Here is a 27,363-nt window from a genome sequence, read left to right on the forward strand (position 1 = left end):
TCAAAGACAGGAAGAAAAAACAGAGTGAATGTCTTTGAGTCGAAGATTTTGAAGTGTATTTATATGCTTCACACAGTCTAGATTTTGACGAGTCGATGAGTCACCTTTTGGACGTTCGATAGAAGAGACGGGTCGGTGATGGGCAACGTGGCGGCGCTTCAGATCATCGAGGACCGCGTCCCAGCAGAGATGACGACAACAACAGTGACTATAGACGATGCGGAAAACGGGACTTGTAACCTGGAGGGCTCAGATCACATTGCGCGATTGCTTTCATCGAAGCCATGTCAAGCTCGTTGCCCCTCACATCGTGGTCCACGGAACCTCATTGGAACTCTACAGGGAGTCGCAAGGTGTCCTCCTAGTCGCAAGGTACGCCATTTTACACAGCTAGCATCTGCACAAAGAACACAAAAAGACCTCCCAGTCCGACCAAGTTATCAACAAGTCGATCGAGAAGCCCACTAACATGCGTGGTGAACATTGGCCTATTGAACAGGGAAGTAAAGAGAAGGATCCTGGATGCGAACCAGTTTCCAGTTAAGACACGGGAATTGTGATACAAAGTGGAGTACAATCAGTACGGCCAACACATAGTACTCATAGAGGTCAGGAACGGATCTGTCAAGCTTTGATCGAGGATCACTGGCGAAGCGAAACACCAAATCAACATTTCTGTACAACAGAGCTGCTGTGAGAACTAGACACAATAGCCTATATCTGCGACAAGACCTTGGATTTCAACGGCACATCTGCGTAGGAGGCTAGCTGGAAGAAGGCCGTCTATTCGATAATCTTGCGCTAGGTGACCTAACACCTTTCTGGGATAAAAGAGGAAAACGTTACTGTAAAGGATGAATCACGGAGGGCATTTTGGACAGATTGAGCGAAGAATAAGGCCGGAGATGTTCACCAGCGATAGCTCTTGCGCTTGTGTCGTTACGAAATGTATTCATGTGCATTCTTCAAGCCTGATAGCGAAGCTACAGATATACGTTATAGCTTGACCTTCTCGATAACATCCGTTACAGAGCTGCGGTACACCTCCCGTGGTGTGCGTTCTCAGAGCCGCAATTTGCGTGCGTGACTCGTAAATAGCATCTCAAGAACCGTCGCACTGAGATGGCAAGCCACCTTTTAACAAGCCAAATGTCTAGCTTTTATCGAGGATCATACATAAAACTTCAATGTAAGAGTCACATTTGTTAAGACTTGTTTCTAAAGATGAAGCTATCGGTGAGCACTGGGTGTCGGAAGTGATGCATGTAGGTGAACGTCTACAGTGAAAATTAGTGACCCTGTGGTCTGTCACTAAAAAAGCTATTTTCCAGTAAAGAGTGTTAAAGTATCCAAACAGAGTGCTAGGTGTCTTTCTGTGTTCTTACAAATCGTCTCTGTCACGTCAATGCAATCTGAATTGTTATACAAACAGCATCATTCGAGAGGTTGTTCCAAAAGCTCGTAATTGTCCGTTCGAGGTCGCAATTTCCCTCTCGTACTCTATTGGTAAGGTGTGAAGATTGAACGCTTATCTGAGTGTTTGAGTTACCCCACTTCCTTTTCACGTCCGTTCCGGCACGTCACTGTTGCCCTGACTGCACACCGCCAAGACGCGCTAGATGGTTCACAAGGCAGGCACGCGGTAGCACAATATAAGATTTGTTCAAGGCTCGTCGCTGCTTGCCTTCACCTCCATCACGCACTCACATTCAACCAGTCTCTACCGCCTCATTTGATTCAAAGCTTCCAAATCGGCCCAGCCCGACCTTTCCTTCCAACATCCAGCTGCAGAGCAGTCAGTCACTCATTACTTCAAGTCTCCTGTGCTTTTTCGTGTGTTTCAATTCAACTCATCAACACACACCTCACCTTCTCTGTTTGGTATTCCACGTAACAACATCTCCATAACAACATTCGCTTCATTCATCGCCATGAAGAACGTAGCTCTGGCTAGCGCACTCGCTGCAGGCTTTCTCATCGGCACCGTGGGTGGTCACCCGTTCAGTACGTTGACCCCACGGCCTCCCTCATTTCTTTCAGCTTGGAGTACTCCAGTGCATCTTGTGAAGACTGTTCAAGCACTGGAGTGCTTCAGGCTCCCCAAGATGCGGTAGTCGTGGCTAACTATTTGCAGAGCGCGCAGTGGTCACCGAAGTCGTCTATGTCACTGAGACAATCGGCGATGCTGTGGTCTACGTCGACGAGAAGGGTGTGCCGTACTCTACCACTACTATCAACAAGATCACCAGCGTTGCTACAGCAGTAGTCGCGACCTCGACGACGTCTTCAATCTCCCTGATGACTCCCGAGATGCCTTCCGCGCCTGAAGTACCGTCTTCTTCGGCAACATCTGCTCCGTCTGCCCTACCTTCGTTCGTTTTCGTCTCAGAGGAACCTGAACCCACACGGGCCGACATCGATGTACCGGAAGCTTCCAACTCTCAGTTTTACGAGCCGCCCATCATCACTTCCGTTGCTGTGGAGTCGGCCTACGTCCCCTTACCTTCGCTCGCACCTGCACCTGAACCAGAACCATCAGCCATCAAGCAGGACGACTCGGCCGGCCGTCTACCTATAGGCGTAACGTACGACCCCTTCACTGGCACTGGAGACAACTCCCGCTGCAAGACCGAGCAGGAGATTACTAGTGAATTCAATAGGATGAAGGACTATAAGATCGTTAGGATCTACGGTATGGGCTGCAACATCATCCCTCTTGCTGTTCAGAATGCTCTGCGGAACGGTCAGACGCTCATGGCAGGCGTGTACTTGAGCAACCGGGGTAACGGTGAGGCTCTTGGTCAGGTCATCCAGACATTCAAAGACGCCATTGATCAGTATGCTGGCGGTAGCTGGGACATCGTTCGGTTATTTGCGGTCGAGAATGAACGAGTAAACGAGCACGACATGACTGCTTCGGACGTTGTCGGCGCTATCCACAGTGCCCGCGGGCAACTGCGAGGGCTCGGATACAACGGCCCTGTTGGTGCTGTCGAGACTGTGCCGGCTACAATCGACAATCCGGCGATCTGCCAGGCTTCCGACGTAGTCATGGTCAACTGCCATGCCTTTTTCGACCCCAACACGAAAGCCGCAGACGCAGGTGCTTTCGTCCAGTCCCAAATTGAGCTCGTCAAAACGAGCTGTAACACCAACCGTGTAGTCGTCACCGAGTCTGGATGGCCGCATCAAGGTGACGCCAACGGTGCTGCTGTGCCTTCGCCTGAGAACCAGCGTATCGCCCTTGAATCCATTCGAGGCCACTTCGACCACGACATGTTCCTCCACAACGCCTTCGACTCCACCTGGAAGTCTGATTGGGCGTCGTCATTCAATGCCGAGCGCTGGTGGGGCGTGATTCAGTAACTGTACTGAAGGCCGATGAGCAGAATGTTCGGCGTTGCAAGATACCTTGAAGGTATGAAGCCTACCATTCCATCTCTCACCATATGTACGCATTGTCAGCTGGGTCTGACCACGTGCATGGAAGTCATTTTTGGCGCCAATATGCATCATGCATCATGAAGACATGAATTATGTAGTTCACGTAACATAGCTAGTCAATCTATCAGATGTCGGCATCTTATGACTTTTCATGATGTGCTTCGCCTCATTAGTTCGTGATTGTTCGATGCTCAATGTACATATATCAGACGTTGTTCTATCAATGTTGCCTGTACGGTGGTGGACTTCTCGTAGATGGGCTTTGTAATAATGCGAACTGTCATATCAGCAATTCACATGTAAAGAAAGGCGTTTGAGGAAGTAAATATACATTTGACTACACCGTTATCAGCATATAGATAACAGATATACGTTGGGTATTGTGGAACAAAAGGATAACGATCTTCCATGAATACAACTTCCCATTTAATTGTGCAGTTTATTGATCGAGGGGCAAAGCGTTGGGTCGGGAGTTCCGTCTCGATATGGTACGCTATAGCATTTCAGGAACAATAAACTGACTCATCAATGCATCTGCCTCCCGGTTCAAAGCAGCCTGTTGGACGGCCTTGACACCATACAGAGCATCCACTACCCTTGCCAGTTCAGAACCCAGGTAACGTGCATACTCGATTCCATGTCGCTGTCGGCCCATCGCTTCATCGTCCAGCTGCACAGCTCGGATAAAGCAGCCAGTCCGGACTTGCTGCATCATCTTGCTGTGCACACGCCACCATCCATTCCGGTTGTTGTCGGTCGGGCAGTATCCATGACCGCATTTGCCCACCTGCTCCTTGGGAAGCGAATTCCACTCCTGGCGGAGATAGGTGCCGATTGTGGGCGAATGCAGCCATCCTCGCTCTAGCGTTGGGCTTGTGGTGCCCGCTTCTGGGTCGGGAGTCTTTTCATAGACGACATAGAAGAGATTTGCATATTGGAAGACGATTCCAAGTTTGTCCAAGTCGACCGCAGCGTTGCCGACAAAATTTGGCGGAGCGGTCTCGAAGTATTTGAGGAAATTGGTTCGGGCGGGGTTGGTGACCTGAACCTGGCCATTGGCAACGGTCTGGACGCCATCTGGCGAAGGGAAAGAAGATCCACTTGAAGAGGAGTTGCGGTTGCTTCTTGAAGAACCGTCGGAAGGAGTGTTGGACCAGTCACTGGAAAAGGAGCATGCCATATCCGCCATACTTGTTGAAATGCGAATTAGATAATTGAAACTTTGTATGAAGAAGGAAGATGCGTGAGTGAGTGAATGAACGGATATCAAAAATGGAGAATAAAGCAGGACTTTTCCTTTTATAATAAAACGAACTCAGACCTGGCTTCCAACTACGGTCACGAAGGAATTCAACCACGGTAGACCGTCTGAAGGGTTTTGGAAAAGTCAATTACTGATGTAATGTTCAATTCAAAGCATGGTACTATGGGGGTTGTGTGACTCGGCATCTCACCCAATTGTGAACGCGGAAAGTAAGCTGTGGCTCCTACAAGCTGCAATGCTAGACCTGTGATTTGACGCAAATGCATGCTCGGCAAATACCGATAGGAGTCTAGCCACAAGGCTCCCATACCAACCTGGGTTGTTGTTGCCAGTAATCTGCAAGGGATGTTGCGTAGGTCAGCAAGCATGGTAGGGCCCATCAGAGGATCACGAGCTATCGTGGCACAGAGGCGCGACTTCCAGTATTGTGCTGCCGGGAGATAAGGATCTACACAGTACCAGGCTTAGGCTTAGTGAATTAATCGGAACTCAGGGTGTCTGTAGCCTAATTCCTTGACCTGGTCTTCGTTCAGTCCATTCAGACGGTGGTCCCGCTTGCCTAGGCTGCGCTGCCTGTTCTCCCACTTGCAATAGGCAATGCCGCCAGACGATAGCAACAGAACGCAGATTTGGCCTGCCAGGTTAATGCTATGGCCCGTGTGATACTTCGGTGCATCTGCCGTGCGGTATGTCCTACAAATATCTTAGCATCTGCAAACACTCACAAAGTGCTTCGAGAATGCAAGGCTTACCATGTGGAGATGATGCCTCCCGCGGTTCCCAAGGTGACAACATAAGCTGTAGACAGAGCGCGGACAGATGGGTTGCCCGCATTGTTGACTGCCCAAGCCAAAAAGCCTGGTCCTCCAGGGAAGGCTCCTAGGGTGATCAGGAAGATACCAGCATATTTTACGTTGGGGTCAGTCGCCCATCTCATGATAGAGAAGCCTGCAATAGCTGGGAGACTAAACATTGCCAAGTAGATACCGCGGCGGTTCGTCTTGTCTGAGACGAAAGCGATAGCAATTGCAACGAGGCATGCGACAACGTATGGAGGTACCGAGTACAACTGCGCTTTTGTGGCCGTCCAACCAAGGTCCTTCAGTATAGTGGGCTGAGTGCAAAACATTAACGTTTATCTCGACTACCAAGGGATCGACGACTTACCATGAAGAGAGAGACTCCCTGCACAGTGATGTTGATGAAAAGGAAGCCGAAAGCACAGAACCAGTTGGTAATGTTGAATACTGTCCGCTTCAAATGTTCAGGTCGTACTTTCTCGTTCTCATGTGTTCCAGTCTTCGAGATGAGTCGTTCTGAGGCAATCCTCCGTTCTCGCTCGTTCAAGGTCCAGCAACCTTGCGGACTTGTTGGCATCACGAAGGGCGCAGCCAAACCCACCAAGACGGTAAAAAGCCCCTCGAAGAAGAAGATATTACGCCAGGTATGAATTTTCATCGAGGCTATACCCCATGGAGGAATGCGAGCAAGCCTATATATAAAGTAAGTTGTTGATCGTTTTTCTTTACATAGATAAGCACTTACCCTGTAGCTAGAAGACCGCCTGAGATAAGGATATGATGTCAGCAAAGGTCACAGTAGGGTTATGGCATGCTTCACTCACCGAAAGCTCCCGCTATGGAGGCGGCGGAAATGAAAATGCCAATCCGTAGCAAGAGCTCGTTTCGCTTGTAGAAGCAAGAGATGAAGAACGCAAGTCCGCTGTCAAGTGATAGTCAGGCAGAGCTCAACCAGCCATGAAGAGGTACTTACGGCATGACACCTCCCTCAAAGATACCAAGGAATCCTCGTGCAACCAACAGCCCTGCGAAACTTTGGACGAATGATGTGCAAAGGGACACAAGTCCGAACCCAACAACCAGCATGGGGAGATAGTACTTTGGACCAATCTTCTTTAGAATCGTGTTGCTGGGTACCTCGACCAACATGTAGATGATGTAGAAGATGGAAACGACCCAGTTGAAGCGGACACCAACTAAGTTGAGATCCGTTGCCATACCCTGAATCCGAGCGTTGCCTATGTTGGCCCTACATGAGACGTTAATACATTGTGGCTTCATCTATAACGTAGTACACGTACCGGTCAAGAAAGCATAGACAGTAGAGGAATGTTGCTACTGGTACGATGAGTTTATCCAGCTTGCGTCGAACAGCAGTCTCCTCTTCCTGTGTCCATGTGAACTCCTCGGTAGATCGATCGCTGCCATGAGTCTCGTCTATTTCGCTTTATGAGCATTCGTACAAGAGATCCAGCACGCAACATACAAATGATGTTTCCTTTTTCGACCGAGGAGAGGTTAGGCTCCGAGGCGATGACAGATGTTGCCATCTTGAGGCAAGATCTGAACAGATCGGTGTGGTGTAGAGCAGTTGAAGTCGTGAAAATTCTTCAATAGGAGTGGCGTGGCCCCGCGCGCGTCGTTCCGAAAACCTGGGGTGGAAAACGTGGGGAAGAGCACTGTCACCTTCTTAAGGGATAGCCATGCTCAACTACAGCTCGCTACCAATACTACCAAGCTCAAGCACATGCTGTGTCATTTGTTCGTCAGAAAATACGGCAGTTGTTAACAGCTCTTGCAGTAGGCCGGCAGTTATCCTATCTTCAATCCTTCAATAAGCCTCCTCCGCAATTTTGCCTGATTCAGATTGGCCGCCAAGCAATTCCGTGTGCAGCAACATGCGATATTCATTGATTGGATGGATTGTGTAACCGCCCCTTGGTATAGCCACCTCCCTGGTAGCGTTCGACAGAGCACTGCTTTGAACACCACAGCACCAACCTTATACTAAATTCGAATTGTCAGTATAGCTTGAAGTGATGTCCGCGGGAATCGACAAGACTTGGTTGCACAGCTACAGCGCTTCGGTTACCTTCCGGGGGAGATGCGGCCGAAATCCAAACCAAGTTAGAGCTAGGTACCCGGTGCCACGCCGCGATGCTGCAGGCATAAGCACTGATAAAGAAAACGTTAAACGTTTCTCATGACCCCAAACCCCACAATATAACCTTATGCTACGCCCGCCTTGCTCTGTCGTGAGATGCGGGAACGGTTGTCCTTCCACCGTCTGTATTGCAATGATGTATTCTTCATAGTTTATACTCACCTCTCAGTGTTTGACGTTGATGGCCAAAAAAAATCAATTACATTGTTTCAATGCCATCTCGTTTTACTGCGAAGCTGGCCGTTCCTGGCGGGCCGATGACACTAACTATGATACACTAACCCCACCCAGACTTGAGGCGCACGCTATGTTGTTTCTCTCTCAGCGTACAATCCGCTTTCGTTGCTGTAACCGACACCAAATAAAAGGAGAATTAGTGTTATTCAATCACGACTCGAAGAGACTTTGCCCGTTACCGATCTCTAATCTCGGTTTGCAATTCCACCATCCAGTTTTCGAGTCCCTGTAGTCCCACTAGCTCTTTGAGAGGATCGTCAACACTCGCTTCCTAATCCGACGATAGCTTGGGTTGCTAGCAAGACTGCCCAAGCTCCTGGTCTAAGCTCTGAATCGTGTCGATCTTCAGGCTCAACGGTAGACGCACGTTCCATGTCGTTTGGAAACATATTCCGACCCCTACATGGCGTCTCTACGGCGTTATTACCCTACCAGCATCGTCAGATCCAACAGATAATGTTTCAGCCTCGTCGCTATCTTCCCAAGAAGACCTGTCATCGTCAATCTCGCCTGAATCACTCTTTTCATCGGCAGCAAGCGACTCTGGGATTACTTGCGCCTCCGTCGCAGACGTGTCTAGTTTGCATGCGTCCACAAAGTCTTGTAGCTTCTTTCTTTCGTCCATCAGCATCCTTCCTTTGACGAGCAAGGTCACCGTCTGTGATTTAATCTCTTCCAGCCTTCTTGTTGCTGCCGCCTCATCTTTAGGTACAGATTGATCCACGTGGTCTCCTGTTTCTGCTGGCTCGGGTCTGGCTAGCGATGCAGTGATGGCCGCATCCAGTTCGAATTGTTCAGCCATGTCCGCACATTGTTGCTCAAAATCATGACGTTCTCGGTTTGCGATGTGGAGGCTTTCTTCGAGGCCGATGATTGCGATGTCATTTGCTGTAGCCTGCTCGTCGAGTTTTGTTTGGAGTGAATTTCGCTCTACCAGGGCGATTTCAAGCCGAGCCTGCAGGTCTTCGCTCTGGTGTTGAGCCGCCGTGCGAGCGTCAAGCAACTGGTTTATGGCCTCACTATCCACAGCCGCGGGGTTTCGCAGCAGTTCATCTCTCTCTTCTTCCAGCTGTTGAATCCGATTCTTCAGCTCCTGTAGTTCTAAATTCTGCTCCGGAGAATCCATGGTCTGCACTGCCGCGAATCCATCGCTGCTAATCCTCTCTTGATTTCGGCACGCTTCGCAAACAAAAGTCTTACGAATGACCAGCTCTTTCGTGTAGAGAGGATCTTCTCCTGGATCAAGGGTACTCCAGTAATCCCTGTCCCCATGGCCACAGGAGTAGATCGTCTGGAGCCCAATACGTACATTGTTTATATATTCCTCTCGACCAGCTTTTCGTGCAAGGAATAGTCGAACGGCTAGGCCAGCCGCCCGACCAACAGCACGGGCGCGGCTACCTCGAAGTCTCTCTTTTTCTTCTTCCAGACAATTGCTGCAGTCGTGGTCGCTTCTTTGTCGGACTGTGTCCGTACTCCAGCAGACTCTCTTCTTGCAGGGAACGCGCGTATCGTAGGAGTGGTCGCAACCGTACGTGATGCTGAGGTTAGTGCACATGGTGTCGTTTTCGAGTTCCGGTCGGCTGTGTTGAGTAGTGGAAGTGGAAGTGGAAGTGAGTATCCGTGGGAACATATATACACGCATTACAACACTCTTCACATCTACGCGCTTGCAAACACAAAGTGTATACACTTAGTCACCTCGCCTTCAATCTCCGAATCAGTGAAGCAACACATTGACACTCATACTGGCTCTTGTCTCACCAGGAAGTGACAGTATACATGTCTCTCACTTCTTCACCACCCCGTCACTCAATAGGTCTCACTCCATTCAAATACACAGATGGAGCCTCATGATGCCGTATAAAATACTCCCATATCGAGAACGAATCAACCACGGACTACTTACCATACCTCGACATCTACCCACCAAATTCAACATGTGCACCCCATCCCTCACCACCTACCACTGCGGCCACATCAAACCCAACCACCCAACTCCCTGCCATACCACCACCTGCGAGAACGCTACCGATAAACCTATAACTCTGAGCCGAGAATGTCCAACCTGCAGGCGCGAGGCACGACAATTGTACGAGCTGAGCGACGTGAGTGAAGCCGAAACCGACGATGCTGATGAAACCCGTACCGGGAAGGATGATTGTATTAACGAACAGATCAAGGAGCGTAGGGAGTTCGTCGGAGGTCTGGGCTTAGACGCCGGACTTCGTGGCTGTGGGGCGGCGGGGTGTGAGTGTGTGGGATGTACGTGGGAAAGGGCTGTTATTGATGAGCGGCCGGGACAGTAGGGATTGGTACATTTTGTGCCTTGCTGTTTTCAAGTAAATGATAGGAAAGTGTTCTTGCGAATAAAGAGTGTTGCAAATATCATTGTGTGGACGCGTTGGGGGCGCCCAGTGCGATTGGTGGTGGTCTTCTTGAGTGGCATGTTCGACATCGAGATCCGCATACTGCTTGATTCGCGTCCATCGACTCTCGAATCAAGGCGCTTGTTGTAGTGGAAATTCAGGCGCGCATTCTAGCTGTCGTGGTCGTGGGTCTCTGGACTATGTTCCGCCATCAAACGATCGAACAGTCCCTGGCTTGGCCGTTTCAGGCTCCTACCGTCCTCTTTCGCCAATATCCAGCCGTTGGCTATTCGGTACTGTATTCAGCTGCGTCGGACAGACTCATACTGGTCGTTTCGCATGATGCCACTTTGGATTGGGTCAGCTGGAGCGTCCAAGAGCAGGGAGTGTCCAAGAGCAGGGAGTGACCAAGAGCAGGGAGTGTTTCTTACCTTGCGACACAGTTGAAAGTCAACTGCTTGTGCATCTTTTCCTCTTGCTTGAGAGTACCAAACGCTCGGTCTACATCGACCTGGTTCACAAGAGTTTTTCTGGTTGTGTTGATGTTGATGGGAGCGGGGAGTTGAGCAATCATCTCGTCGTATACTAGTTGCGTAATATAAACGTCGAAGGCGTTGGGAGCACCCAGGGCGATATTGGCTGCCGCCTCCATCCTCAGTTGCCGCCGTGATCTCGGCACGATTTGCGAAGCTGGTCCTGGGACGTATGCTCGCTCGCCTGCACTCTGGTATTTACCTCTGGTGCCGGGGAGCCGGTACTTGTTGGCAACACGGCTGGGGTTGGAGGTCTTGTTGGCCGTGATTCGGTCTTGTTGATCTGCATTCAGATAGTCTGGCTTCTCATCGACCAGCTTTGACGGTACTCGTGGCCTTGAGGATTTGTAGTATTCGGCAGCGTTCTCGGTTAGGCGCTCGTGTTTGCGTGGAGACGAGTCAGTCTGGTTGCTACCGCGGGCTTTTCGCTTTGAAGGCATCGTATTGGAGGTTGCCGGCGGAGTGGAGTAGATAGGGGAAGGAGTCTCGGGTTTGTCGTCGAAGTTGCCGGCGGGATGACGTCGATGAGTGAGAGACGACCTGACAAGTGAACGAGAGAGTCTTGTCGGAGTTGCCAATGGGGTGTGGTGAGGTAGATGGGGCAGGTAGGCGGCTGAGTAGTAGACGAGGAGTGAGAGGAACGGACGAGAAGTAGACAAGGGGTGAGAGACGGACGAGAAGTAGGCAAGGGGTAAGAAAGAGTTTTGTCTTGATTCTTATAATTTGCTAATGTTCTGGTAGTAAGAGAGGCGGCACTTGTTGAGCTAGTAAGGAGCACCGGAGCGCAAGAGCAGGAGCAAAGGAGCAAACGAGCAGGAGCAACCCAACGCACCCAAAGCTATGCAGGAGCTAGCTAGCGTCAGAGCGTCGCGGGCACATTATACGCCAGGTTCGCCTAGAGTTCGTCTTCTTTTCTTCATCGTCAGTCTCGTGGTCGCCGCACCCGCTTCATTGCGTTCTATGCGAATCACTGAGCTTTTCAGGCACAGTTACGGTATTTGGCTTGCAGGCAGCATCTGCCTAACCGCGTTGTATGCGGAACCTTGTTGAACTGCCTCCATCTGGCTTTGCAGGTAGCATCCGCCTAACTGCGTCGTACGCAGAACCTCGTCAGCTTGGACCGAACGAGAAGGGTTGGCTAGAAGGCAGCATCCGCCTAACCGCGTCGTATGCAGAACCTCGTCAACCTGCCTCATACATGGCTTCGTTGTCATTTGCCTTCCCAACAATGGAGTTGTACCTTGTCGTGGTGCTGGGGCTTTCCACCAAATCAACTCCGACCTCAAACTCGACAATACGTTCATGGTACCTTCCTGTCCAACTTCGTCACTGGCGTCACACTTGCTGACCTGCAGACAGACAAGGGACATGAGCAGGAATTCTCGGCGTATGCCTCTCGCCTATCAGCCGATCTCTCTTGCCGTTTAGTTTGTGAAGTGTGGGGCTGTTGCCATTCGACGAACTCGTATGCAAACAACCAACGTAAGTCCTCTCGTTCCAACCTCCACCAGACTCCGTCACCTGTTTACTGCTGCAGAATGGCGCCCAGAAACAAGACCACCCGCTCAGCGTCCAAGACCGCTGCGCAGTGCAAGAAGCATCAACAATCCAGTCAGAGAGTTGTCAAATCTGGCTCAAAAGAATCACATGGCAACAGACAACGAAGGCGGTTTGTAACTGCCGCGATTCTTGACAAAGGTTACCCTGTCTTTCTCAACAAGCTCGCAAGGTACCTTTTTGCAACTTCAACCCTCTCACTTCACGTCTTCTAACACATATATTGTAGTGGAAATATCGACAACAGTTTCAATCGACTGTTAGAAGAAGCCGTTGCCAATCATATTGTCGACAACTACAACGAAGCTTATCCAAAGGCTGCTCCGTATGTGAATACAGACAACTTCCAAACAGCTCTGTACTCGAGTACAGGTACACAGGACCCTCACGAGCGCGGAGATGACGACACAAAACGCGCACATATGCACGCCACCGCCGCTGCAACTTCCACCGCTGCAAGCTCGACCGCTGCAAGCTCAACTGCTACTAAGTACCCTTTGGTACCAAAAGAAACACAACGCCGCATTGTACGACCAGAGCTATTCCAGCTTATGAAAAAAACACCTTTGATTTTCTCGTCGTCTGTAATAAGAAAGAGGAGCACTGGTGTTGAGTGCGCTGCTGCATGTGACTCAGCTCGTGCAGCCTTGGTATACGATGCCGATTTTCGAGAACGTATTGAGATCATGGCTTGGAAACGGCTGTGTTTTGAGATGCCTAACGTACAACCATGGAATAAGTTGAGCGACATACCGGCCTCTGTCGGGGAGCAGATGGAAGCTATAGGCTGCATGCTCACTCAACCGCGCTTTTCATCAGCAGGCAAAAAGACTCACCCTGACTACTTGGACATACCTATCTGATGTCAAATCTGCAACGCATTTGAGCACATATCACTTCGACATGGATCGGTGCTAGCAATCGGCACAACCCGAGATAATGCATTCGTTCTCCAGGAGTTGACAACGCTAGATTGGTACTCTCACTTATGTGGGAATCAATATTGTGACTCACCTTTCCACTTTTTACGCGAGTCCCATCGAACAAACGCTTCAAGGATCATATGCCAAAACATCCTTCGCGCACTCATGGATGGGGGAGACCACGAGGTAGCTCGAGCCACAACAGCCGCTTCGTGTACACACTCGCCGCGTTGCATTCCCCCTAGTGTTCTTCTTCCTGTCCGAGAGGAGGATCTCGTAACGCGAAACGTAAGTCTCTTTACCGACTTATCTAATGTGAGTTTTTTTCCTAACAAAAAGTTTCAGAAGCAGCGATTCAGCGAAGTCTGTCGCCAAGGACATCGATGTTCTTTGTGCAAACTGGAGCTCCCCGTCCATTTTTTCCAGGCAACCAGGATGAAAGGAAAAATCAACAGCCAACCATACTATACCGCCGCCGGTAAAACAGCTCGCTGGGACGAAGACCTGCTCAAGAGAAACGACGCTGACGAGAAGGCTGTCGTAGCACGGACCCCGCACAGTGGGCATTTCATCCAAGCTTTTAACCAAGTTAGTCGTTGGTTCGCTGTCCTTAAAGAGCAAACCTCGCAATGCCATTATGCAAATGCGTCTTGGGGTGGTCTAAACGACATTGTTGAGTGGTGGAACAGCGTGAGCGTTGTGCAAGCCGCAGGAAGATGGCCCCCTTTCAAGACCCGTGCGTATCTTAGGGAGTTCGAGGTCGAGGGTGCAGTCCTCTGGCGAGATCTCGATAGCCACATTGGCTGGGCTCCTCATTGGGTGGTGTAGAACATGAGATGGCATGCATGCACTCTTCAAGTTCGCATCTTCTTGTTCTTATCTGTATAGTCGAGAGTTAGGCGTGCGAATAAGGAGTGTTGCAAATATCAATGTGTTGTAGACTGCGTGAGCTTTGGTGGCCTGTTCCTGGAATGAGGCATGGCTAGATGATAAGCTATATGGCGTGAGCCTTTCAGAAGCCGTGATAAGCATGTTTTGAATAGTCACATATGCTCTCGGTCAACTGTAAAAGCGGGAAGCTGCTTTCTTTGTGGCTCCTACAAGCTGCAAGACTACACCAGTAAACTTCAAAGATGTGTACGCAAGGTGCATACAGTTGATTGCTTAGGCTTAGATTTTATATACCAAGTACAGTTGTAATTGTCCAGCTGTTCCTTAATTAGCTGTGCTTTGATTCGTGGTGTTTCGATTAATCGAGAGACATGTTGCGAGGAAAAAAAAACACAAATATGAATCATGTTCATGCTATTGTTTCAAAAAGCTATGGTGGGTATATGCCTCGAGCATACGAAGATGAGAGATTAAATCATAACTTATCCCCTCCACTATTCGACTCTCAAGCCGGCGCTCATGCATGTCCATACCCTATGATGAGGAGAAAGGAAGAAAGAAAGGAATACGCTATTGAAACGCCTGACTCCATCCGAATCCCCAAGGTCAAGCAAACCTTCACACTACGCACCCCTTACACAGTAGGTCCATGCAGCGCCGTCTGATTCAGATACAAATCACACTCATGCGGATGTTGAAGGCAGTACTTGGGCATGAGCGGACTAGCCATAACGCCATTGGCCAGAAGATACTCTCTGAAATTAAGGATCCTCTGCGTCATCTCGGTCGTCCTCTTGTTGCCCTCTGCATCGCGATTGCCCGACCATACCAATTCCGCCAGTGCAGCGGCTCTTGGCCACATCTTCTGGCTGATTACCACATCGTCGACTTGCTCGGACCACAGCGGCGCGATGACGCCCTGTACGAGCGACTTCTGCGTGTCGGTAAGGTTGAAGGTGAAGTCGTAGTCGTAGACGCGCTGCCATGTCTTGTAGGGACTGCACCAGGAACCGCCGTTACCGCCCCAGTTGAAGTTTGCGCTGCCGTCGGTCGCGTTGGGGTTGATCATGACGTTGTAACGCGGGTCATTGGAGACCCAGCCGCCGTAGCCGCAGTCGAGGTAGACGAAATCGGATGATGAGACGATGACGCGGTAGCCGAGGGCTGTCAGGTTGGAGATGTGCGCGATGCCGTTGTTCCAAGCTTGCATGACAATGTCTGTGGGCACAACGCCTGTGGCAGCTACGGCGGCAGAGAGCTTGACATCTTCCCACATGACGAAAGTTTTGTTGGCTTGGGCACGGAAGTTGGGGATCGCGCGGTCAACCCAGTATTGGTACAGGTCGCCCATGGAGTTTCCGGCGGCGAAGAAGTCGCGTGCGAGAGAGCTAAAGTTGTTGCAGTTGAGGAAAAGTTCGTCGCCGCCGATGTGGAACCAGTTGTCGGGGAAGATATCAGCCATTTCCTTGTACACCTTTCCAGTGACTTCGTAAGTCTTGTTGTTGAGGATGTCGAGTTGACCAGGGGTAGGTTCAACACCAGTGTGCTGCGCCCAGTTGTCGTTGGACCACCAGCTGTCGGTGCAGGTTAGTATGTCTTCGTCGATTTGTTTCCAACCAGAACTGGCGTGACCAGGCATGTCGATCTCTGGAATGATGCGAACACCACGAGCAGCCGCGTAGCTGATGACTTGCTTGAGCGTGCTATGAGAGTAGACCTCGTTGGATGAGTATGCGTCCTCGGTCATCTGGGGATAGGCGGAAATCTCAAGAGGCCATGATTGAGAATCAACCAGATGCCAGTGAAGCACGTTGAGTTTAGAAAGTGCCATACCGTCGATCTGCTCGAGGATCTTCTTTTTCGAGATAAAGTTACGGCCTGTGTCGATCATGATGCCACGGACCGGGTAGAGGGGCTCGTCCTGAATTGTAACTGGCTGCTCGACGATCAGTTTTCCGTTGCCATTGTTAATGACAATTTGCTGCATTGTGGTGAGCGCATGAAGAGCACCGTACACTGTCTGAGCAGAGATCTCAACAGCTTCAGATCCGGAAGCAATATCCAGACTGTACGACTCGTCCACGCCATGCTGGAGTGTAGCATGCAGGTTGGCGATATCAATCTTGACCGTTGTGATGGTGCCAGTACAGTTAGTAGCATAGTCATCGGTAGTGCGCTTCCTCGACCTCCTCTCCGCACCCGAGCCAGTCGCAGTAGGAAAAGGCTCAAACGCTCGAACTGGTGCTTCGGTGGCGGCAGGAATCCAGTTCAGATCGGTGATAGTGCTGGTGACACGGTCGAAAGCCTCGTTCAGAACTAGGTGATCTGGCGCCTCCAGCGATACAGCGCCGAAAGAAAAGCAGCCCGAGTCACCCCATGTGATGTTCGCAGGTTTAGGAAGAGGATTCGCAGCAACAGCTTGAGCCGGTCTGGCGAAGAGAAGTGAAGTGGTAGCCACGGAGGCCAGGATGAAGTCGCGCATTGTGGTTGATCGCAGTCGTTGTAGTTGTTGTAGTTGTTGTCGCACAAATAAGTGGAGGTGAGGAGAAGCCGACGGTGATAACGACTATAAACAATTCGAGGTCCCGGTGAATGACGAAAAACGAAAAACCATAGCAACAGGCTAACCGTCGAGGGAAACAAAGTTATATTTAAGCCTATACCCCTACCGAGCTGGGCAATTGAGTGACAGGAGAATATTCAACAGGGACTCCCTAGTGACAAGGTCGGTTTCATTCACTAGTACCCGCATGAGATAGGCCAGCCGTAGCTCAGCCTTGCCAGCCAGCCATCTCAGCCTCTCTCACTCCGTTGCAATTATGCACAGGATTGTGCGCAAACACTAAAACGGGAGCCAGTCATCCATGTTTGTGGCGCTGTATTGCAACTTTCCCCGCTCACGTATGCAGAGTCCCGCTCTCTGCATCCACAATCCATCTCTTTTGGCTCCCGTAGCCCTATCGTGGGCATGCTGGCTTCCATGGTCGGTGCTCAGCCCTCTTCCCCACCACCCGGCTGCTGATCTCCCAAGACAAACGCCTGTCGGCTGTCACCCTAAGATGTGCATGTTTCGTGCAACGTAGCATTCGCTCGCTTGCGCGCAAGACATTCACCATTGTTTCGGTGCAGACGTGCATGCAGAACGCCCGGTGACAGCTATGTGTTGGACATTGCATGTAGTGGTGAGCTGGACTTGACGAGCGGCGCGACAGGGCTACATTACACGAGTGATGTGCGGCGATGAGGATGGAACTGCATAAAATGTGGGGTTAGGATTAGAGTAATCGGGCATGTACCGGGACTAGTCACCTACCGGGCACTACTCATAACTACACAACTAGAATAGATATTAAAATTCTAATTAAGCTAAGTTATAAATTATAGTTATAATACTATTTGTTTAAGTTTCTAGAAAATTTTAACAAGATAGAAAGCTAGAATCTTAATAATAAAATTTTAAATACTAAATTAGTATTTAAGATAACTATATCTATATATAATAGTATTATAAATTTTTTTAAGTATATATTTGCTTTCTAGCTTAAACTTTCTTATTTTAAGAGTTATATAGTATTAGCTACTATCTATAGCTTTTTATTAAGATAACTAAAGTACTATATAAGATTTTACTTAAAATTTTACTTTTACAAAGTAAATAAGTTAATAAAAGTAAAAACTTAAGTATAAAAAACTTTAATTAGTATAAGTAGTATAATATATACCTTAAAAATCTAAATATAATTACTTAAAAGTAATATATTATATTAGTTTTTAATAATATATATTTATTATTATAATACTATTAAAAGTAAAAGTTATTCTTAAGATATTCTTTATATATATTTAAAAAGAACTTTAGTATATTAAAGTACTAAAGTTTTACTTTATTAGTCTAGGTATTAAGAGTTATTAAGATTTAAGAAGTATTCTATATTTTAATTTTTATTTACTTTACTATAGTAGCTATTACTTAACTTTATATTTATAAAAGATTTTAAATACAGAACTTTATAACTTAAGTTATTTAGACTTTAGATGCAGCTTTTAGATATAAAGTTAGAGGTGTGTACAGAGTAGTGCCCGGTAGGTGACTAGTCCCGGTACATGCCCGATTACTCTAAAGGAAGGTGCCGCTGGAATTATGCTGCCACTTCTGTTTTCGGATCTTGGCAAAGTGATGGACGGTAAAATTGTATCATGAATTTACGCCTGATTACACGCTCCGTTGACTTATAATTTATGGGTAACAATTGGCAGACAGCCGCAATACACAAAGCAACATCTGACTGTACAATGCATCATGTCTGTTAATAGTTTTATAGCGACCACATGCTTCATCCTCTCTGCTCAATTCCTTGGAAGTAACAGTTATCGATCAAGACAATCATGCTCATTCAGGTGTTTGAGATTCGTAATGCTCATGCATAGTGAAATCGAACTTCCAGTATTAGACGGAGAAAAAGCGGCGTAGATTATCATTGAAGTGAATTTGTCAAAATGCAAGTACACGCTTGCGCAGCAGTCGACTGTCCAGCTGTGGATCATACACCGCCCTGCTCCTCTCAAAGCACGTCACCAGGAATCTCAGCCGCAACATGCGCAGTCCCGTCTGTCGCATTCCTCCCCTGCCTCGTGTCCTGAATGCTATACCAGTCGGGCGCAGGCACACTCAACAGTTTACACACATCTCTTCTCTTCTGGCGGAAATCATCGTACAAGCCTTTCCAGATCCTTCTCTCTGCGCAGCTTTCATGGCTTCCCCCGCAATCGGGCTGCATCTCCTCTAAGCCCTTGGTGGGCCACATGATCCACGGCTTGGGAAGCGGCCAATCGCTGAAATGCACTACCTTTGCTTGTTTGAACACCGCTTCTGCATCCCATATCTCATCATCACTGCCCAAGTATGCTGCGTGATCATGGCTTCGAAACTCGCCAGTCAAAAGCGCATATGGTCGGTGAGGAAGCACCAGCGCACTGTCTTGGAATCGCTCGTTGACCAGCTCCATGTCGAATCTATGCTCGTCGATCAGCCGGCCAGTCCCCCCAATTCTGATTGTTTGCTTGAACTTCTCAAATTCATCCAAATCTGGTTTGATGACCATCAGCATCGATGTAAGGGGCCACGGCTTGTTCGTGGTCCAGTATGCGCGGGGCATTGCCATCGGCGTGGGCGGAAGCAGGAAGAGTTCGTCGATCGACTTCAGTAAAGTGACGTCGGAATCCAGAGCAATGACGCGATCGTAGTACGCAAGGGAGAAGGACATGAACTTCGTGACCGACTGGGACCAGGTACCTGTCCAAGCATCTGCAAGGCCCGTTAGCTGCCGTCTTGATCTGAATTGACGGAGCGCATCGCATCCTGCCCGTGTAACCCGTACCTTTTGTGCGACCCTCAACCGACAGTAGCTTGATCGGGTGTAACTTGACCTTGTACTTGTCGCGTGCCATGACTAGCAACTGGCTATCTCGGTCCCGCGAACTCTCCACTTTTGTGTCCCAGTATTGTGGATAGAAGAGAACGCGGTCTGCCTTGCTACCAAGTTTCTTGAGCGTGTCGAAGAGGATGACAGCATGGCAAAGTGTCGCGCTATCGGTCGCGTACAGGCTGTATGCGTAGTTTGCCCAGTTGACGTTCAACGCGTCGTCACCTTTGCTGCGAGACGGGTACAGCAGCCAGCAAACAAAGACGAAGCCGGCGAGGTAATAGAGGTATCGGCGGCGTATGCGGAACGAGGACGCTTCTGCATCATTCACGAACCGTGGCAGGTCGTCAGATTGTCTCTGGCGCATGTTGTCGTCGCCGGTGGTGTGTGCATTTTGGACGGCGATGATGTGATGGCGATTGTTTTGTTCGGAGGACGCGCGGAGTTACCGATGTGTTCAGTGGCCGTCACGTGTGGACCAGATCATCGTTTTGATACGTGAGGACAAATGCTGTCGAAAGGTTGCGCATTTATACATATGTAAGACACCAAAGATCTAAACAAATCAAGGAACGTCAAGCAATGTGCAAAGAACATGATGTTGGAGAAGACAAGACGTGGTATTTCATTGCCATATGACCAGGGTCACTTTTGGAAGTGGTATCAGACACCCAAACGCCGCAACTGTGCATATCCCACCAGCTCTCAAGCTGGAGCACCTTGTGAAGACATGTCTTCATTCAGCTATGTAGCACCCTCTATGGCATATATCGTCCCGTCATTGTTCGTCAAGCACTTTTACGCGCAAACGTTTACTCCTCAGGAACTGCACACCGTTAGCACTGAACATGACCAGATTTCCAAAGAGAACGTACTCTCAATCTCGCCAGACTCAATGTCGTCAGAGATGTCCTTGGGGCTGCGGCCGTCGACCTGGCAGCCAGTGCTGAAAGCGGTTCCGAGAATCTCCTTGACGGTACCCTTCAGGTCCTTGGCCATGGACTTGAACCTCATGGTGCGGGCAATGTTGATGATCTCATCGAGAGGAACGCTCTTGGTGTGCTTGATGTTCTTCTCCTTCTTGCGGTCACGGGGAGGCTCCTTGAGGGCCTTGATGACCAGCGACGAAGCGGAGGGAACGACGGAAACGGCGGCCTGACGGTTCTGGATGGTCAACTTGACCGTGACGCGCAGACCCTTCCAGTCTCCGGTGGCCTTGGCGATATCTTCACCGACCTCTGTGTGCGCTGTCAGAACTCGTGCCCTTCAACGCGCAATGTGCCGGATGCGCTGGTTCGGAGCTTGGTGTACGTACTCTTCGGCGACAGACCGAGAGGACCGATCTTGGGGGCGAGTGCGGACGAGGCACCGACTTCACCACCGGTCGCACGGAGGTGGATGACCTTAACCTCGGAGGGATCGAACTTGGGAGCTGAAGCGTCGTTAGCCTGGCTGTCGCAGCCGACCAGAAGGATGATACTCACGCATGGCTAGTGCGGGAGGTTGTCAATCTTTTCTGATCCGTAAAAATTGGCGTTGAGGTTGGTGAGGGAAAAGTTCGAAGCCTGCGAGGATATTGAACGCCGTGCGGAGGGGTTGCAATTAGCGAGCCTTGGCGGCGTTGGCATCCTTGCCACGACCCCATTACTCTTTGGAATCAGACATCGTGTAGACACACACGACGCTGTTCATTCTCAATCAGACGTTGAACATGGCGGCTCGTAGCTCGTATCCTGTATTCGTGATGTCTTCCCTGGCTCTGAGGCCTGCTCATCTCTTTTCGAGTACAGACAGACAACACGACGATAAATTCAACTCTTCAGTGTGCCTCTCAAACAACTTCTATGCATATTTGATTACAATTTGTCGCCTCGTTGAGGCAAAAGTTATGTTTTTTCACACTACTCGCTAGCATACGCACCATTTGCATACGATGCTTGAGCCCTCAATACTCTACCATGCAACTCTCCCTGGATGCTCAGTGATCGGACAGGATTGCTCGAATAGATGGGCCAAATCCAACTCTTCGACATGCGTTTACAACATCACGCCAGTCCCCTGTGTGATTGCCTCATTTTGACCCGATGCTATGTTCTGAACATCAAGTCTGCAGTACGGAACTCGCAGATTGTGCAACAGGAGTAATACCTCATAGATGTACAGGAAATCCGAACGATGAATATTGCTGGCACATTACGGGACAAACAAAAGGACGAACACAAAGACACCAACAGCGACACAATTCCCTTCGCCGTAGAGTCAGTCGTAGACAAAACTACTGCGAAACGTGCATGTAATCTTCCGCCTACGGATCAGCACGACGACCGATCGTTCAGGACGATTGGGTGAGTGGAGTATATGTTCAATATAGCATATGAGAAGATAGTCGGTTATGTATATTGTTTCTGATCATATTAGAAGTGAATAAGTCGCGTTGTTGACTACGAGAGTTTGACTAGTGTACAAATGAGGACTCAGTCTTCCAACCTCTCTCCAACATATGTATAACATCCTAAACTCGTGACCCAACTTTCTGCTATGACCAATTACTATGTTCTCGTACCGCTTTATTTAGAAACTATATGAATGCAACCACACAAGCTGTGAAACGAAAAAAGAAGATGAAGAAGAAGGGGTATCGTGCTGGAAGGGTATCGTATAAGGTCTGGAACATAAGTGTCGTAAGAGAGACGTATACGAGAAACGTTTCGTAGGGGTACTGTCCATCACCGTCGGTCCAAGAGCGGCTGACAATGATGGTTTCTCGGAGAACTGTGTTCATGCCTACGCCAGCACACCAGTGCGGCTCTTCGCATACAAGCTCCTGTTCTCTTTGCCTTGGGCCCAGCCCTTGATAGCAATAACGACCGTGGACCATGCCAACAGCAGCGCCGTGAAACCCATCACGACGGTGAAGATGAACATAGCATCGAGGTTGTACGACTCTAGCGCTGCAACTGTGTCTTTGTTGCTAAGCATAAAGGTCATGCCGCCGGAAACGAAGCAAAACGCCGTGATGAGCTCAGTCGGTGGGCGAGACGGGAGGAAGGACGTGGGTGGCGACATGTACATAATAACGTATGTGAACCCACGCGCAAGCGCAGCGCCCATGAACATGTTTCCCCATTGGCTGTGGATCATCGTCGAGACCATAGAGGTTTGGTGGTGGGAGCTCATCATTTTGCCCAGGAGCATGATGACGAGAGCTGGAATGGGGTTTACAGAGAAGCGGTAGTGGCGTGGTGGCTGCCATGCTTCATTTTGGAGGTCTGCCGATGCTTGTGACGAAATAACGGCGTGGTTGAGTAGATCTCGCATCTTGGTCGATTCGACAATCATTCCAAGCTAGCAGGCAAAATTAGTACCTGTTGCGTCGAGACTGAGATGACAAGTACTCACTAAACCACCACCAAAGAATAACACAGATATTGAGACGTGCTCCAAGTCTTGCGCAGTCCAAGCACCGCCCCAGGCGGCCAAATGTTCGAGGAACACGTTGGTGCAGCCGTACAGCCAGAAGAGGAAAGATTCTGCGAACTCGGCGGAGGGTATGTTCATCCGCCGGCGACCAAAACTCTCCTTTGGTGGCTTCATGTTCCAAGCCCAGCCAAGGTCTGCAAATGCTCCCACCCATCGACCGAGCGTAACCAGGCCGTAGAGAAAGAACATTCCACCTTTGACATAGTGTGCAAGCACGTTCATGATTGCAGGGCCGCGCTACGTACAATGATCAGCCTCAACTCCTCACTCAATAACGATAGGTTACTTACTGCGATGCCGCCATAGACCACTGTACCGGTAGTGATGGCCACAAACCCCTGGATTAACATAGTGCGTTCGAACGCGATGTACAAGAACCGGATAGCCTTCAGAGTTCGGCCAGCCACCCATCGTGCTACATTTCGGGAAAAGAATCTATCCACTGAGGTATTGCGCAGGAAGCCACGCTTCTCAGCACCGCTGTCGAACGTATTGTCGTCGAAGTCGGCGTATGTAGGACTGGACAAAGCCAACTGCTGGTTTTCTGATTCCACGCTAGGTGATCGGGAATGACTATATAGTGATGCAGAATTGCGCTCGGTGCCCTGACCGGAGTCGTTTGACCACCGGGATGGATCTGGAAGGTTGAATTCTCGTACGCGCTGGTACTGGGCCATATTGACTGCAGTTACTGGCTGTGCCACCTCGCCCTCCATAGATTGAGCCTTATCTCGTCCTGTGTACATCTGAACGAGCGCCATGAGCACCCACGCAGACCCAATCCATGTGATGGCCCATCCTGTCTTGCCATGCATGTTGTTGGCGTACAACTCCGGCGTCTTGTTGTTGTACACATTACCAATGATGAGCGCCAGTGCATTGACAGCAAGGAACACAAACTGAGAGGGTAGAGTAAATCGCGAACGAGCGATACTTAGCATCACAGCTATGAACAGTCAGTCGAAAGTTTTAAAATCACATCATATCTCAGTAAACTCACCAACCGGCAAGATGACAGTCCATGCTAGAATCTCAAGCCCAATATGCCAGTACATCAGCGTCGCGTGCTCAGAAAGGCTCCAATAACTTTGAGGTCGCTCGTCATTTTGAATTTGAGGATTTGGCGAGTCGTGCGCGTTCATGTCCATGGATGCGCCATGATGCTCGTCACCATGCGCAAATGCCAAAGGCAGCAGCTGGAGCAGCAGTGCTGCGGTAACTATGGCTGGAGCACCGCGTCGGGCCATCTACAACGTAATGATGTAAGGTCAGGTCGGGTATGTAGAGGTTCGTTTCTTCTATCTCCTTTCGCGCAGGTATGCTGAGACGATCCAAGAAGATGAGAGGAGGCCGAATTAGTAAATGCGAGTAAAACCATCATTGTTGGAATGTGGCTCTTGATTATATCTCTTCCGGATGTTTCGGAACGTGAAGAGTTGCAGACCGCCATGGGGAAGTTTTTGTCAGCGACGCGTGCTTCGATCGCACATGCAACTATTCAGATACGTGACGCGTTTTACAGATTAGCGCTGCCATTCAGATCAACTACTAGTGAATTAGCCACCCGTTCTCCGAGTTGCCGAGTTCACCGATCAACACCACATGTTTGCAACGCCTCATGCGCTCCTCTTGACAGGAAACGCGCCTAAACAACCTTATTTCCGAGTTTTGATCATCCTCAGGATTATACTGGAGGTACAGCGCTTGGGTAGAGTCTCACGCCACGTTTGTGTAACGTCGACAATACTTGCATCGGTTTCGGTGAGTTCCTTCGCCCGTCTCGGCGATCTGATACCCTCGATCTTTTGACTCACACGTTTTCCACTCTATCGTGATGGATGCGTGCCATAGCGCCGCGATCTAGATCGAGAACGAACCCCCTTATGACCGACCTTTCTCAGAGCGTTTTCACAAGTCTCATCCGACGTTCCGATTCCGCGAACTGTTCATTGGCGAATTTTCTTTTGACAGACGTCACATGCCCCATATCTCACGATCACTTTTACCAAGCCTCCTTAGCGCCCGAGTTTGGTACATGCATCCGGATATTTCCTCGCGGGTTATGTGTTGTTGACTCGGACATATTGAAGAGTTTGTCGCATAGCTATCCGGCCACTTCCGACCGAGCGATGCCCATAGTGTCAGCACTTCAGCAGATCCATGCCTTGACGACCGGTCTGCTTTCAAGTCGAATAGACAAAGTTTGGTCCAAGAACGAAAGCTCTTTTATGTTCAAGAAAACGCCACGTTGACCCTACATCTGAACGACGTTTAACGTGGTACCAAAAACTACTCAAAAATGCAGCACAACACGAAAAAGGCTCCAGCCCCGCAACCCTTGGTCCATTGGTAATGCAGATTGATGCTTCCTGTTCGTAATTTTGGCCGATCATGGAAGATCTCACGATCTCCTGCATTTTCTCTTGCAATGGTTCATATGACTGGCTTGACAAGTGTCTTATTGGTCAACGTAGCGTTCTTTCGCCGAGAATTGAGCGTCATCTGACACTATACAGAACAGTTCATCCCACAAGAATAACTTAGGATGTTGTCTGTCTTTGGCTAAGTACATCAAACCGGCTGCTGATAAATCCGGTTGCCGGTTGTGACTCGACTATGATATCCCCACCATACTCCAGTGTTGCCGTTGCTCAGAATGACCAGTTATTTCCTTGTTGTTTGCCATGATCCCTTGTCATCTATATAGCTGTTCATGTTGAATCTAACACGTAGGCTGCTTCCAAAATCCAGAAGCAGTTCAAGCTACCATAAATTGCAGATTGTATTCTTCGACAACTAGACATCTCAGCCCAAGACGGCTCTACACATAGCGATCTACATTCACTGAAGATGGTCAGATGATGTGTAGTCTTTTCACGACCGCCTGTGCCTTACCCTTTCTAAAGATGACATACCCTGTTGCGACAAACATGGTATGTTAGGGGGAGAGTTTGATTGGAAAGCATATACTCCGATCTTTTTTTCTTTGTTTTGAGTACCTAAAAATAGATGCCCAGAAGCAGTTGTTCTAGCTTACGTGTGTAGCGAGTCTGCATAGTAACGTATATAAGTTTAGGTAGCAAATAGGTAGTAAATAACATTATTAACTGTAGGTAAGCGCTGTAGTAAGCAGTTAGAGCACTTTAAGAGCAGTTTTAAAGCTAAAAAATATAATATATTAATAATTTTTAAGGTTATAGATAGAGCTTATCTATAAAAGTTATTACTGCCCTATTTCTCTAATACCTGCTATATCTTTTTAGGGAGTTTATTAATATAAGAGTCTAGTTTATCCTATAAAAACTTGCTATATTCTTATATATATATATACTTTGTCTCTGCTGTGTTTATTAGACAGTAATAGTAGCTAGTAACAGCTACCTAGAGCAGGTGCTAGAGGTCCTTAATAGCGTTAAGATCTAGAGAATTTACTAGAAACTTTAGAATCCTAATCCTAAGCCTCTTAAAACAGTCTACTTATATCTATACCTTATAGGAGGGAGCGTTGTCCTTACGCTAGTAAATAGGTTAGAGTTAAGTAGGAGTTAGGTCTTATATAAGTATAACCTAACTCCTACCTAACTTTAACCTAACGTATAGTCTACTTTAACCTAACTCTAACTTAATATTTTAACGCTAGTATTAGGTTAGAGTTAGGTTAGAGTTATATAGACCCTAGGTAGAAGTTAGGTTACATTATATCTACTCTAAAATATTTCTAGTAATTAGAATTTTATATTATATAGGTAAGTATTTTAGTAAGTATTAGATTAGGAATAGTAATTATTACAGTTATTTATTACAGCTTATAGAAGGTTTTATTTAAACTATAAATCTAAGTATTCTTATATAGAAAAAGCTAATTATATAAACTTATTTATTTATCTAGAATTTTATTATACTAAACCTACTATAGTAACGTTTTACTAGTACTAAGTCTTTCTGCTAAATAGTAACCTATTTAGCGTAAATAGTATTAATATTATAGTCTTTTATAGTAAGTATAGTGCTAGTAGTAGTAGAGAGAAATTAACTATACTTTTAAAATAACTAATAAGGAATAACTTAGTTACCTCTTAGAGGGCTTTAAGCGCAGTTTTCTAATAGTATATACCTATACTTTTTAGTAAGGCTTTAGTAATCTTATAAATAAAGTAAGAAAATAGTAACTTATAAATAAGGAGCTTAGTAGACTTTTAATACTTCTTAATATCTCTTAGGGCTATAGCTAAGTATTATTAGTATCTATCTATAATTAAAGAATATAATAATATACTA

At 48.3% G+C, this 27,363-nt stretch overlaps 12 protein-coding genes across 12 annotated transcripts; 5 read left to right on the forward strand and 7 right to left on the reverse strand.

The window, feature by feature from the left end:
* Positions 1-1,696: 1,696 nt before the first annotated feature.
* P153DRAFT_430934 (glycoside hydrolase family 17 protein) lies at positions 1,697-3,580 on the forward strand. The gene is made up of 2 exons (XM_033672863.1): positions 1,697-2,004; positions 2,135-3,580. Exons 1-2 carry the CDS (start codon positions 1,932-1,934, stop codon positions 3,364-3,366), a joined length of 1,305 nt encoding a protein of 434 aa, XP_033524220.1. The 5' UTR covers positions 1,697-1,931; the 3' UTR covers positions 3,367-3,580.
* A 236-nt stretch (positions 3,581-3,816) lies between these two features.
* On the reverse strand, positions 3,817-4,633 carry P153DRAFT_430935 (uncharacterized protein; the record flags this gene model as incomplete). The annotated part of the gene is made up of 1 exon (XM_033672864.1): positions 3,817-4,633. The coding sequence occupies one exon, from the start codon at positions 4,631-4,633 to the stop codon at positions 3,938-3,940; it is 696 nt and encodes a 231-aa protein (XP_033524221.1). The 3' UTR covers positions 3,817-3,937.
* A 228-nt stretch (positions 4,634-4,861) lies between these two features.
* Positions 4,862-7,269, reverse strand: P153DRAFT_339018 (MFS general substrate transporter). The gene is made up of 8 exons (XM_033665810.1): positions 6,995-7,269; positions 6,810-6,945; positions 6,482-6,757; positions 6,333-6,430; positions 6,254-6,272; positions 5,876-6,200; positions 5,461-5,822; positions 4,862-5,401 (listed from the first exon to the last, which is right to left on the reverse strand). The coding sequence occupies exons 1-8, from the start codon at positions 7,056-7,058 to the stop codon at positions 5,179-5,181; spliced, it is 1,503 nt and encodes a 500-aa protein (XP_033524222.1). The 5' UTR covers positions 7,059-7,269; the 3' UTR covers positions 4,862-5,178.
* A 1,052-nt stretch (positions 7,270-8,321) lies between these two features.
* On the reverse strand, positions 8,322-9,467 carry P153DRAFT_356519 (uncharacterized protein; the record flags this gene model as incomplete). The annotated part of the gene is made up of 1 exon (XM_033666658.1): positions 8,322-9,467. The coding sequence occupies one exon, from the start codon at positions 9,465-9,467 to the stop codon at positions 8,322-8,324; it is 1,146 nt and encodes a 381-aa protein (XP_033524223.1).
* A 191-nt stretch (positions 9,468-9,658) lies between these two features.
* P153DRAFT_225177 (uncharacterized protein) lies at positions 9,659-10,399 on the forward strand. The gene has a single exon (XM_033662655.1). It carries the CDS (start codon positions 9,763-9,765, stop codon positions 10,216-10,218), a length of 456 nt encoding a protein of 151 aa, XP_033524224.1. The 5' UTR covers positions 9,659-9,762; the 3' UTR covers positions 10,219-10,399.
* Positions 10,400-10,580: 181 nt separating this feature from the next.
* P153DRAFT_356520 (uncharacterized protein) lies at positions 10,581-11,251 on the reverse strand (the record flags this gene model as incomplete). Its single annotated transcript, XM_033666659.1, has 2 exons — positions 10,581-10,626; positions 10,710-11,251. The coding sequence occupies 2 exons, from the start codon at positions 11,249-11,251 to the stop codon at positions 10,581-10,583; spliced, it is 588 nt and encodes a 195-aa protein (XP_033524225.1).
* A 1,446-nt stretch (positions 11,252-12,697) lies between these two features.
* On the forward strand, positions 12,698-13,294 carry P153DRAFT_366347 (uncharacterized protein). The gene is made up of 2 exons (XM_033668031.1): positions 12,698-13,166; positions 13,224-13,294. Exons 1-2 carry the CDS (start codon positions 12,791-12,793, stop codon positions 13,229-13,231), a joined length of 384 nt encoding a protein of 127 aa, XP_033524226.1. The 5' UTR covers positions 12,698-12,790; the 3' UTR covers positions 13,232-13,294.
* Positions 13,047-14,347, forward strand: P153DRAFT_396178 (uncharacterized protein). The gene is made up of 2 exons (XM_033671459.1): positions 13,047-13,579; positions 13,637-14,347. Exons 1-2 carry the CDS (start codon positions 13,457-13,459, stop codon positions 14,117-14,119), a joined length of 606 nt encoding a protein of 201 aa, XP_033524227.1. The 5' UTR covers positions 13,047-13,456; the 3' UTR covers positions 14,120-14,347.
* Positions 14,348-14,594: 247 nt separating this feature from the next.
* P153DRAFT_366349 (glycoside hydrolase family 20 protein) lies at positions 14,595-16,804 on the reverse strand. The gene has a single exon (XM_033668032.1). The coding sequence runs from the start codon at positions 16,662-16,664 to the stop codon at positions 14,817-14,819; it is 1,848 nt and encodes a 615-aa protein (XP_033524228.1). The 5' UTR covers positions 16,665-16,804; the 3' UTR covers positions 14,595-14,816.
* Positions 16,805-16,844: 40 nt separating this feature from the next.
* Positions 16,845-17,449, forward strand: P153DRAFT_366350 (uncharacterized protein). Its single transcript, XM_033668033.1, has one exon. It carries the CDS (start codon positions 17,047-17,049, stop codon positions 17,263-17,265), a length of 219 nt encoding a protein of 72 aa, XP_033524229.1. The 5' UTR covers positions 16,845-17,046; the 3' UTR covers positions 17,266-17,449.
* An 822-nt stretch (positions 17,450-18,271) lies between these two features.
* Positions 18,272-20,076, reverse strand: P153DRAFT_366351 (glycosyltransferase family 8 protein). Its single transcript, XM_033668034.1, has 2 exons — positions 19,561-20,076; positions 18,272-19,487 (listed from the first exon to the last, which is right to left on the reverse strand). The coding sequence occupies exons 1-2, from the start codon at positions 19,970-19,972 to the stop codon at positions 18,745-18,747; spliced, it is 1,155 nt and encodes a 384-aa protein (XP_033524230.1). The 5' UTR covers positions 19,973-20,076; the 3' UTR covers positions 18,272-18,744.
* A 341-nt stretch (positions 20,077-20,417) lies between these two features.
* On the reverse strand, positions 20,418-24,332 carry P153DRAFT_385073 (uncharacterized protein; the record flags this gene model as incomplete). Its single annotated transcript, XM_033670395.1, has 7 exons — positions 20,418-20,431; positions 20,481-20,843; positions 20,921-21,037; positions 22,404-22,950; positions 23,005-23,322; positions 23,376-24,031; positions 24,086-24,332. The coding sequence occupies 7 exons, from the start codon at positions 24,330-24,332 to the stop codon at positions 20,418-20,420; spliced, it is 2,262 nt and encodes a 753-aa protein (XP_033524231.1).
* Between the last annotated feature and the right edge of the window lie 3,031 nt (positions 24,333-27,363).

Source organism: Dothidotthia symphoricarpi (assembly GCF_010015815.1).
Source record: "Dothidotthia symphoricarpi CBS 119687 unplaced genomic scaffold P153scaffold_9, whole genome shotgun sequence".
NCBI classification, from domain to species: Eukaryota; Fungi; Ascomycota; class Dothideomycetes; order Pleosporales; family Dothidotthiaceae; genus Dothidotthia; species Dothidotthia symphoricarpi.